Source organism: Mastigoproctus giganteus, chromosome 9, assembly GCF_048544385.1.
Source record: "Mastigoproctus giganteus isolate SK-2022 chromosome 9, ASM4854438v1, whole genome shotgun sequence".
NCBI lineage: Eukaryota > Metazoa > Arthropoda > Arachnida > Uropygi > Thelyphonidae > Mastigoproctus > Mastigoproctus giganteus.
In genome coordinates this window covers 145,554,434-145,566,301 of record NC_143583.1, presented here as the reverse complement: position 1 = coordinate 145,566,301, position 11,868 = coordinate 145,554,434, and the positions used below count along the sequence as shown (strand labels likewise).

The 11,868-nt window shown below is 39.2% G+C and overlaps 1 protein-coding gene across 1 annotated transcript in view; it reads right to left on the bottom strand.

Moving 5' to 3' along the window:
• Positions 1-609: 609 nt before the first annotated feature.
• LOC150080797 (A disintegrin and metalloproteinase with thrombospondin motifs adt-2-like) overlaps positions 610-11,868 on the bottom strand; it is a 51,255-nt gene continuing 39,996 nt past the window's right edge. The window contains exons 10-13 of the mRNA XM_090382024.1: positions 8,508-8,627; positions 6,701-6,878; positions 4,695-4,784; positions 610-870 (exon numbers count right to left, since the gene is read on the bottom strand). Of these exons, the coding sequence (XP_090238150.1) occupies positions 718-870; positions 4,695-4,784; positions 6,701-6,878; positions 8,508-8,627 (541 nt within the window). The 3' untranslated portion in view covers positions 610-717. The remainder of the gene's footprint in view (positions 871-4,694; positions 4,785-6,700; positions 6,879-8,507; positions 8,628-11,868) is intronic.

The following is an 11,868-nucleotide window of genomic DNA, read 5'->3' as shown; positions in this document are numbered from 1 at the left end:
ACAGAACCACTAAGCCTAAGCCACATCATTGGATTTGGACGAGATGTTCACTTATCTGAAAGAAAGAAATTTGTATAACTACTTCTAAATTCTTTTCTTAACCGTGTTGATCACCATTTCAAAGTTGGATACGCAATTTGGCTATAGTAGCCCTTGTACCATTAAACCTCTACTCCAACAACGTTTCCGCAGCAACCAGTCAACTTTTGTCTCAAATGTGCACAACGATTTACAGAATTGAAATTTGAATGGCCCGTCATAGGGTTCATAAAGCGGTGCCGTAATATTATTACGCCGAAGTGAAGTTCGTCCAAAATTCTCGAAATGAAGCTGACATTTGTTAATTCCGCTATTCAAACTATAATGAGCCTAATAGCTAGATAACCTTTTAGAGTTTGCCGCTAATCGCAGGTTTAGTTGGTTGATCTGTATACGTTTAAAGAAGCGCCAGATTTAAATGCAACCACTCGAAGCCATATCAAAATTTTCTCCACTTGACTGCTGCCAATGTCTGAAGTTTGAATAGAAGACGAATGATACCACATTAGATGCCCTAAAATTTTTATTTGTACTTTTATAGTTTATTTGTACGTCTCTACAATTCTTTATTAAAACAGGTCTTGCTGTACGATTTTTTAGTCCGTCAGAGGGGTCCAGCGCGAACTGTCGAATTCTATCCTTGTAGAACTGAACTGTACAGTTGTGGTGGGCTGTAGTTCATCTTCCAAAGAAACTTCTAAACTTATCTCTTAAATAATTCTTAGCTTTTCCGAGAATATTTGTCAATGAATTATCTGAATCAGAAGAATCGGATGACCCGAAACTGGTTGTTTGACCATCTCTTCTTTTACACTCACCTCTTTGGCATATCTGCAAAACAAAATGCGAATAGCTTATTATTTATTTATTTTTCGCTTTAAATCTCTCATTAAAATTTTTCCATTCTCAATATATATATAGGTTAGGGTTCAATTGTGCTGCCAGTGATGATGCCATTTTGACGTCGCTTAAAGTTCTTTCTAAGAACTTTAAGAACTTTCTTTCTTTTAAAGTTCTTTACTAAGAGCAACTTTTAAATAATTTCGCATAAATAGGCTACTTTTAAATATTATAATTTAAGAAGTTTAGGGCAAAAGCCTCATGAAATTAAAAATCAACTGGCTCTAATAACCGCTAATTTTCTGATAAAAAGCTTTTAAATAAATTTTTCATTTAGATTTAGTTTTGTTAAGGACATACAAGTCAGTTCCAAATTCACGTTACGCGAATCCTCTATTTTCCAACAAAAATGGATTAATCTTTTATCACATGGATAATATGAAGTTTTTTTATTAATTAAGTGCCTTTACCTGTCACTAAACTTATTATAGCGACGCTCCAAAGTTTCTTGCCAGGTTACACCATTTTATTTCGAAATTATAACAACTTGTAACTTAAAACACAATACGTTATATACGTACCTTCCTTCCTTCCTTACTTTGTAAAAAACGTTGACTTCCGAAGTCATAAATACATGAGCTTCATTCGAACGCTTTTTTTCCTCTACAAGTTTTTCTAGCTTCTCTGTCCAACTGCGCAGCTTCCACCTCATAAAAATTTTATTATTGGCGGTGGAATTGAACCAAATCATGTGTACACTGATTTGGTTCAATTTTATACTGTACACAGAATTCATGGGATACTTGGTGCCTAGGCAACGCGACGCTGTCCTTCCTCTCGCTAGTGGACGAACCCACCGCCTGGCAGGTATATAGGTTCACTGTATTCATGTAGACGGTAATTCGATGTCAGTATGGATAAACGTCGTGACCGACTTTGAAAGAGGGATGGCAGTGGGTGCCCGACACATGGGTCACTCTATTGCGAAGGTGGCAAAGAAATTGCACTATTCCCGTTCGACAGTATCAAGAGTGTATCGGGAATACGCCATTTCCGGAATAACATCTCATCGTGGACAGCGCTGTGATTGGAGAAACGTGGTGGATGAAGGTGGCCTTCGAAGTCTGTCTCGCATTGTTTCAGCCAACCGGTGAGCGACATTGGCATAGATCACCGCCGACTTCAACGAGGAAGGAGCCAGAAACGTCTCCACCAAGACCATCCGGCGATCATTAGTTACAATAGGTCATGGAAGCCGCCGATCCGCCAGAGTCTCATTGCTAACACCACGACACAGGGCTCTACGCCTCAACTGGGCGAAAGAACATCGGGACTGGACCTTGGATGATTGGAGATGGGTCTCCTGGTCCGATGAGTTCCGTTTCCAGTTATTTCGAATGGATGAGGGGGGCGTATCTGGCGGAAACCGCACGAAGCTATGCACCCGTCATGTCAACAAGGAACTGTTCAGGTAGGTGGATGGTCGGTAATGGTGTGGGGCGTATTCAACTGGCACACGTTAGGACCTCTGGTACGTCTAGAATTTAGACGCATCTCTGAACGGTCCAGGTTACGTGTCCATCCTTGCAGGCCATCTGCATCCCTTCATGGTCATCTTGTACTCGCAGGGCAATGGACTCTTCCAGCAGGACAATGTACCTCCCCACAGAGCCGTGGTGACGAGAACATGGTTCGAAGAGCAATCCGCAGATTTTACCACCATGGAATGGCCTTCCCGTTCACCGGACATGAACCCTATGGATCATCTTTGGAATGCTGTGAAAAGGTCTGTTCCAGCTTTAGATCCTTCACTCAGGAATACAACGGAATTATGAACAGCGTTGCAGCAAGCAACGCTGTTCATAATTCCGTGTGTGACTGCCCTTATCCTGGTGAAAGGTGGGCCTACCCGTAGGTGTTCCATGACTTGTGTCCACTCAGTGTATTATGTTAACTTCCTTATTTGTTAAGCTTAGTTTCTAAAAATAACTGCATTTCCTTTTCAATGCAGTTCTAAATTTGCCAGTCAATTCGGATCTATGGTATTATTTATCAATGAATTTTCGATCATCCCCCTCATATGAAGTAGATAACCCGTCTGTCTGCTTCATACTAAATCTCATATTTCGTTTATCGCTAGATGATCTCACCCTGTGACACAAAATATTCGATTTTTTTTCGAATATTTGTTCCGGATAACTTAGAAGCATTATAACGACTGCATTACAGACGTAAGAAATGTTATAAAAATATCGGTTTAAACTCATTTGAATGTCATTCGATTTTTAATTTTAATTTCGAATATAAATATTCTAAACAGAATCGTCATCAAGCAGTGGTCGATCACGAGTGATGCAGAAGAATACGCGTTTCAGTGAAAGTGGTGAATTCAAGCCCATATTTAGTGGGCGTGAACTATACATGCGCAGAATACCACTTATTTATAAGTGACTACGATAGTGTGTTATTTTTTCTCTTTCTCTATCTTAAATTCTTCTGAACTTGCGTGGTCTTTCCGGAGTATAAACCGAAAATTTGTTTTATTTAGAAACCTCGCTAAGAAGCCATATACATTGAGTTATTATTAGATGTTGGTTTCGACACGGGTGCAGTGGAGATTCGAAGAAGCGTGTAGTGATAAAGTCACGTCTCGTGCTGCCATCTACCGTATATTTCCATAAATCAAATCAAGTATCGCTTTATGCTCTGATTGAAATTAATTTCTCCCAAGAAGGTTTATTATTTAGAACTGCAGATACATAACCACATTCTTAAATAAAGTCTTCCTAGGTTAGATCCGTTAAGTAAACGTGTTAAATTACGCCCCACGACATTAATAAAAATAAATTATTCTGTGAAGAATTAAAAATTGCACACTAGAATAAGTAATTGCAATACACTGATCACTATATTTGACAGGGACACTTTTATACTCGTACAGTGGCTCGATATAATTTAAAACATATTGTACACCATTGAATAATAGGGTCTAAGTTGCTGATGCTTCTAAAAACCAACGATTCATTCATTCGTCATCGATCTCATATTAATTAGTGCGAGAAGGTGATCATTCGACGTTCTCAGATCCTTACAATATCACAGAACATAAGCGTCCCTGTTAATTGTGCGCCTTCTATGTGGCTGCCATAAAATTGAAGTCACGCAATCCTCTCGTCGCTTGACTATCCGGGAACACGTGCAGATTTATTTTCACGATATGTAAATTATAAACATTCTCTCCAACTATTATCAGTGTGACAGTTCTCTGTCGGTGACTTAACGCTCTGTTTATCGCATTTTCATAGATTTAATCGGTAAAATTACAAAAGGACAAAGAAACGAATATCTGAGAGACAGATAAAGAGCTGATAGCATTGGAGTTCTGATAAAGTTTTGATAACTGTTCGAAATATGTATGCAAATGAGTAAGGATGAATAGATTCCGATAAATACATTTATTTTCTACTCATTATCAACAAATATGTAGTTGTCATGAAACAGTCTATTATGAGGACATATCCTGATAAAATAAAAATGGGAACCCACCTTTTTTTATTTATTTTGAGCTGCTGTTTACGTATTGTGAAGGTTCTTTCTGTGTGAATTTTTATCACTGAAAAATCTAGTGTAACAGATTTGCGGGGTGTTTTATAGAAATGTGTTATGGGCACAGGTTTAAGGTTTAATACATTGTGTTCAAAGTTTAAGTGTCCTAGCAACTTAAGGGTTGTTGAGACACTTAACTTTGAACATATCACAAAGATTTTTTTACTCAATTTGAAAGTTATAATAAAGTAATTAAAAATGCCACAAACCGAATCTTTATCGCAGTAGCTGCCGTCCAACGCCGGATGCGCTGATTTCGCCCAATTTCCTGAGGAACACCACAAATTCTGGCATACATTCTGGAAGGGAAAAAATTTATGTATTATGAAGTTCCTTCACATAAAATATTGTCTAATTTTCAACTTGAAACTTTAACTAAAAGAAATTTTTCACAAGGTGAATGATGTACTTGGTGGAAGCTCTGACATTTAATGAAACACTGAAGTGCGAATGTATTTAATGAAACACAAGTACGGGTGTATATTGTGTATGTGACAACTGAAGTTGTCACATACATTTCAGGTACTTAGAGTTTTGCTAACATTTGCTTAGCGTGGGTGCATATGTGTTAGGTGCCAAAGCAACTAAGCTATGAGTAGTCATGTATTTTACTTTATAGTCGATTTGCCTGTTTTTCTGAACGAAAAATAGTGATTCAGGGGAAACCATAACCCTCTCCTGAGCCCGACTAATTCACGTTGTGAAAAAAAAATCCCATAAAAATTCCTGGCTTCATTGACGGAATTCCAACCCAGGCCTTTTCTACTCGCTTTGAGGAGAATGGTGATTATATCTGCAGCTATTTGTTGAGCGTAGAGGTCTCCTATGCTGCCCCGGCGTACTGCCATGATCGTTTCTTGTTAGACTTAAAAGAACCTGATTTCAGCATTAACTCATATGCTGAAACTTTGGATCATCTGGGCCTCGGAATCAAAATGAAGACAAGAACGCTTCATTATAAGACAGAGTGCCAAGCGTTCTTGTGGTCAAGTGAATCTTTGTCCGACTTTTAAAGCAATCTATTACAAAGCGACAGTTCTTATTTAGTTTTTTTTTTTTTTTTTTTGAACTTTATCTTCCGTTTTCATCAAAAAAGTAGATTTCGTTTTGCGAACTGTAAGCGACCCTAGAAAGGAAAGCTATCTTTCTCGTTTTTTACCCTTCTTTAACTAACAAACTCACTTAACTACTTGTTAACTCTAGCAGCCTGTGCCTGCCTCCCAGGGTGAGGCCAGAAACCCGGGTGGTAAAGCTAATCCCCAGCGACGAAAAGAGCGCAGAATGGACACAATGAATTATCCACCATTAAAGCCATTGAGCTTTCGAATGACCTACATCACACTGACCATGACCTCTCTCACTCTCTCCCAAAGAGATTAAAAGGGCTCAAATGAACACGAACCACCAGTCTTCTTGATTATACATTCATTGTCAACTGAATCTGTGAGTAAGCTCTCTCTCCCCTTTCATTATTCAAAGGTGTTCTTGAAAATGCAGCAGCATCACCCAAAATGGTCAAGCAACTCCAATCAGGAGATTTAATAAGGTTACTCAATCTAGACAATTCAAGCAGATATTAAAGCTAATTTCCATAAGTAAAATCCCAATTACAGTCAACTCAAATATCACTCTGAACTTCGTGTTTCGGGAGAGGAGAAAGAAACTCCCAATTCAGCTCGTTCTTCGTAACTGCTTCTCTTCGTGGTTTGCATTTTCTTGGTGGAAACGGATGCCTTTGAAGCTACATTGTGACAGTACTGCAAGTTTTTCTGAACCCTTCAATAACTTGCAATAGTACTCGGAATTAACAAACTTCTACTCTATAAGAAAATCGATGAAGATGAGCGATCTTTTGCATCCATAATTCATAGATGTTCTTGGCCGCTGAGAATGTAGTTCGTTTATTACATTTTCAAGAGTTCCATCAAAGACTTTGCTTCACTTTTGATTTTCATAAACATTCATCCAACACTGAGCTTTAAGTCCAACGAAATTTCGCTCGTTGTCACGATTTATTCCGACAAAAACTTGACTATCACGTGACTGAGTACCGATTAAATTATCTTGCCCTCTTTACTACAGTTAATGGTAACTCCCCCACCCAATTATGTTAACTATAGCCGCTTGTATTTACTAATATGCATATTTCTTTTGATGTAAATTGAAACTAAACTAACCAATATGAATGAATGGATAAATAAGCAGCAATTCTTACATTGAAGGGGGACTGCTTAGTTAAATACGGCGAGTAGTCATTTCCCAGTGCCATCTTGCACTGATCCTCCAAAGAATACTGTTCTCCCGGCAACTGCGTAATTCTTTTAAGATCATATTCAGCTTTTGGAGCAGATCCGTTGCTTGTACAATCTGCCAGACAATATGCATAACCCTTCCTAAAATGATTAAAATAGTGTAAATTAATAAAACGCTTCCTATAATGTTAAGCTGCTGAAGCCAAATAATTAAATTTCAGAAAGGGGACAAGGAGTGTGGATATCTTCTGCATATATTGTTTCGATAAAGTTCGATAGAAAAGTAAAGATAAGAAGGTTCCTTTACGCACACATCTCGAAATTACTTAGACTTATTAATGCGCTTGCAGTGAAGGCCTGATTTCTGGCCCCTAAGGTCGCGGGGTACCCAAATGGTTCAGGAATTCCTTCCAAGACCATCTCTGGTGCACATTAAAAATATATGCACCATATCTGCAGACTACCTAAATCTACCATTATTGTAGACAGTTTCATAACAGACTTAAACACTAAAGACTGGTAAACAGAATCTAGCTCGGCAACCTGGTTTTATTCAGATCATATCTGAATTTATCAAAGGAATTCGTGTAAATAGAATACATGTGAAAGACGATAATCTCAGGTGAGTTAAAATAACGATTTCGTTTATTATTCGTATACTTGTAATAGTATTTCATATACGCGATACACTTCAAAAGATTCCTACATGTCAGAGCCATCGTGTAATGCTTTCCGCGAATGAAAGCTCCATTGAGCCGAATATAATACGTCTGTAAATTTAGCCTGTTCTGTAGTCGGTTTGCTGGATGAAAAATTCGAGTTTCCGGGAGAAAAATCATGCTTTCCCTGCCCGAGACTGACAAACTCAGCCAAGTTGTGAAAAAAAGCTCAAAAAAAAAAAAAAAATCCCTCCTGCTTTTAACGGGATTCGAACTCAGTCTTTTCCACCTGATGTGAGGAAGATGGTGATTATACAAACTGTGCTACCCACGAGAGGGAAACTTTCCAGACTTCAGTCCTCAACTGCTGATCATCAAAAGAAAAGCGAGTTTCATCGTACGGTTGCTTGGATAAAGACTGAGTTTCATAAAAAGGAAAGACTCTGTTCAACTGTCATAGTTTAATCCTAATGGACCCCTAAGCTTTCCTGCAACAGTCTCATGACAAAAGCATGGAGTTTTTCTAACAACACAACACGCTTGATCGCTCTCCAAATATTAGCAACAACACATAAAACTCACCCTTTGTCCGCTCCATAACTGAAGGCTCAATGAATACATTTTTTCCTCAGCTATTTATGTACAATGAGCAGTCAACATTAGCGCCACAACTACAAGGTATCTCGCGCAACCATTGTACTTATAGGAAACTTTTGAAATGCTCCTTGTAATTGTTAGAAAAAAATGGACTAAATCTAAAGTAGCTACGATTAAGATGTTTATTTATTAGACCGGTCCACAGTGAAAAAAAAAATCTGTAGCAGGTACATGTGTCCTGCCGCTAGCATATTTAACGCGTTTTACATTTAAGAGTCATCGGCAGGCGTTAAAATCGTTTTAATTTTCAGATATTAATAAAATTCATCGATAATAATAATACAGCTAAGATGAAGCTCCGTGCAAAATTTCATTAAATTTGTTTCAGTAGAAGATAAATTAAATCGGAATAAATTTTCGTAACGCTTTTCGCATGACGGTTTTTCGTTACAAAAGTTTTGGAAAAACGCCAGTAAAAACATTTTTAACGTCAACAGCAAAGTAGTGCACTTACCGGAAGAATGTGTTCATGTTTTCGTTGCTACATGTAGACCACCGCACTTTTCCTGGACCTGTCTTTGCAGACATGATGAAATTATCTCCACATTGAGCTTTATCGTGTAGGATTCCAAGACTGAAACAAACATGACTGTCATGAGGACATTATGAGGACAGTTTAAAGTCTCATTTCATTTATTTATTTTTTTCCTTTCGGGACTCCATAATTCTTGCCCCCCTCTGGTTATTTTGTTCAAATTACCAAAAGAGAAATAATTTACAAGAAAATCCAAATAGAACAGTTAGCTCTGATGCTGGTATAACATAAAGAATGTGTAACTCGTTTTTAACTATGGTATTCATATAGTATTCGTCAATGCTAACAGTTACATTGAAGATAATCCCTCTAGCTACTTTGGAGGTGTATCGGAATATTAAAAAATTTCAACACTATTTTAGGTATTGAGGAAAAAGTATCCGCAGAATGATTGTGTATGGGCAGCGGCTTAGGTGCTGAATGTGTTGAATATGAAGAGGGCACTAATAGTATTGTACCATTAAGGATATCCTGACGTGCGCAGGATTAAAGTGAACCCTGTTTCTCACTACCTGAATGAAGAGAGAAAGTGGCACCGTTAGAGCTCGTAAGGATACATGATCAATGAATTATGACCTCCCCATCCGTAATAGACTATGCCGCATGACTGGCAGCATAAAAGCCGAACAGCTACGTACGCTAGAGCAGTGGTAATTTGCAACAGATCGTGCAAGAAAAAGTGATAAAGTAGCAGTTACAGGACACAGTAAAGATATCACGGAGTTTCAAAGGACATTATTATGGGAACTCGTGCATTGTGTGCTTTCATATCGGAAACGTCACATCTTGTCGGTTGCGCATGCCCCACTGAGGTTAAGGCGTACAACGGTCTCAAACGAACGAAACCCTTCAGCTGACAGAACTGTAAACGATTATGCAAGGTGGGTGTTCGTGGTGAGCGAAGGATGCAGAGCGTTTTATGGGCTCAACGGCAGGTCACTGTGTGACAGTTAATACCGCTACACAATATGGAGACTGCAAGAACAATATCCCAAATGATGATGCGTCGCACATTTAGGCGTATGGGTCTCGCAGCAGACGACCCAAGAGTTTCAAAGTAACCTCTCAGTGAACCTCTCCTCACTGCTGATCATCGTGGACAGCGAATTCTGTGGTGTCTACAACATGCTGGTTGGACACTGGAAATTCAGTATGCTGACCGGATGAGTCCAAATAACTGGGGCAGCATGCGGCGGACGCCTTCGTGTGTGGTGCTCACTATCTAGTCAGGTGACGGCGATTACTTAATATGGGACATGTTTTGATGGCAAGAACTATGATCCCTTCTGCGTATGGATCAAAGTTTCACTGGTGAAGTCTACTGACAGCTCTTAGAAAACCATGTCCGCCCTGTCATGTTGCATTTTTTCCCGGAAACAATCTTCCAAGACGATAATGCGCCTTTTCATCGGGCCCGCATTGTGCACAAGTGGTTCGAGGAGCACAGTGAAGATATCACCACCTCGATTGCCCTCCATATTCATCGGATCTCAATCTAATTGAACACCTGTGGGATATTTTGGAACGGGAAGTGGGGTGTATGGGTGTATGGACACGCAACCGTCATCTATGCCGACAACGTGGAAAGGCGTTTCACTAGATGTCTTCAGACACTTGAGATCAATACCTAGGCGAATAGTGGCTGTTATGTGTGCGAAAGATGGCCAATACACGGCATTAGTTAGATATAATTCAGTGATCACGCAGTATGCGGGCAGTTACATTGTTGTTGTATGTTTGCCTGTTAATTGCATGTGTTCTGTGGCCAATTTGCTTGTTTGCTAGACGAACAACCGGAGTTTCCGGAAGAAAAAAACATATCTCTTGCCTGCGACCGACTAAATCAGCCACGTTGTGAATAAATCCCATAAAAATTCCTCGCATCATTGGGTGGTACATGAGACATGGCTCACACACCTACGAAAGTGAATTGAAACGTGAATGCAACTAGTGACGTCATCGAGAGTCTCTTCGACAGAAAATATTCTGGACAAAAACGTGAAGGCGATGCTGATTGTCGCCTGACTATGACAGGATAGTTCTTCATCAGACCGTGATGAATGTTACATTAATCAAATGCACTTTTCCCTTTTTAGAACCAACTGCAACCCAAACTGTGTTGAAATTACGTTCTAATACTAATTCTAAAGTATAAAAATTTGTTAGACACTTTGCCCCATTGTCTTTCAAGACAAAGCACGATGCCATTGGGCAATGCTCCAAGCAGTTTCTGAACCAGTGGAAATGAAAAATTCTAGTATGGGAATACATTATACAGATATAGATTATAAAGCAACCAACGCTAAGAGGTGTTAGTGTAGTATGCTAAATTGAAAGTTCTATGGTCGTTTTCTCCACTTTGCTGGATGAAATTCCCTAGTTTCCAGAGTGAAAACTTGCCATCTTCACCGGAAACAGGCTAACTCGGTGTGAAAAAATTCCTTGATAATTCCTCTCGTCCCCAGTCGTTTCCATTTCTGCAATCGAAAGCACAAAGCTAAGCTCCAAAGTGATTGTATTAAACGAATGTAACGAATAACAACGTAATAATAACTTGCATTTTCCTGCTATTACATGGTTCCCGCTACTTTTTCTTCAACTCCTGCGTAAAGAATTCTCGGTACTAAGATCACCGATTCCGGCGAGGAGAACAGACGGAATTACTCTGCTATGTGAGTGTTTCTGGTATTTTAGGCGAATCAACGACAGACCATATCGAGCCAAATATTTTTGCCTCTTAATTGCGTGTGTTCTTGGTCAATTTCCAGAGATGATATCGTAGGAAACTAAAAGAAGCATATATCATGGCAGTCTGCGGTTGTAGCGCAGTGACATCGTCACCCTCCTTCTCACGCCAATTGGAAAAGACCCGGGTTCGAATCCCGTCAAAGAAGTGAGGAACTTTTTTTTCACTCTGTGCTGAGTTAGTCGTAGATAGCAAGCGTTGGTTTTTCGTCCAAAAAAACAGGAAAATCAACCAGCGAACACAGGCAATTCACGCACATAATACATTTTGGTAGTTGAATTAATGTTCTGCAGCACTAGTGTGACATTTATTTTGGGTCATGGGAGAGTCTTCGTGGGTAGCATCATCATCAGCCATTTTCAATCCACTGCAGGATTAAGGCCTCTCTAGCAACTTTCCAGTTACTTCTGTTTTGTACAATGGCCATCCATTTACTACCCACAAACTCATGAATTTCATCTGTCCATCTTCGTCGTTGTCTTCCAAGTTTTCTTCTAGTTCCTCTTGGGTACCATTCTGTTACTCTCTTAGTCC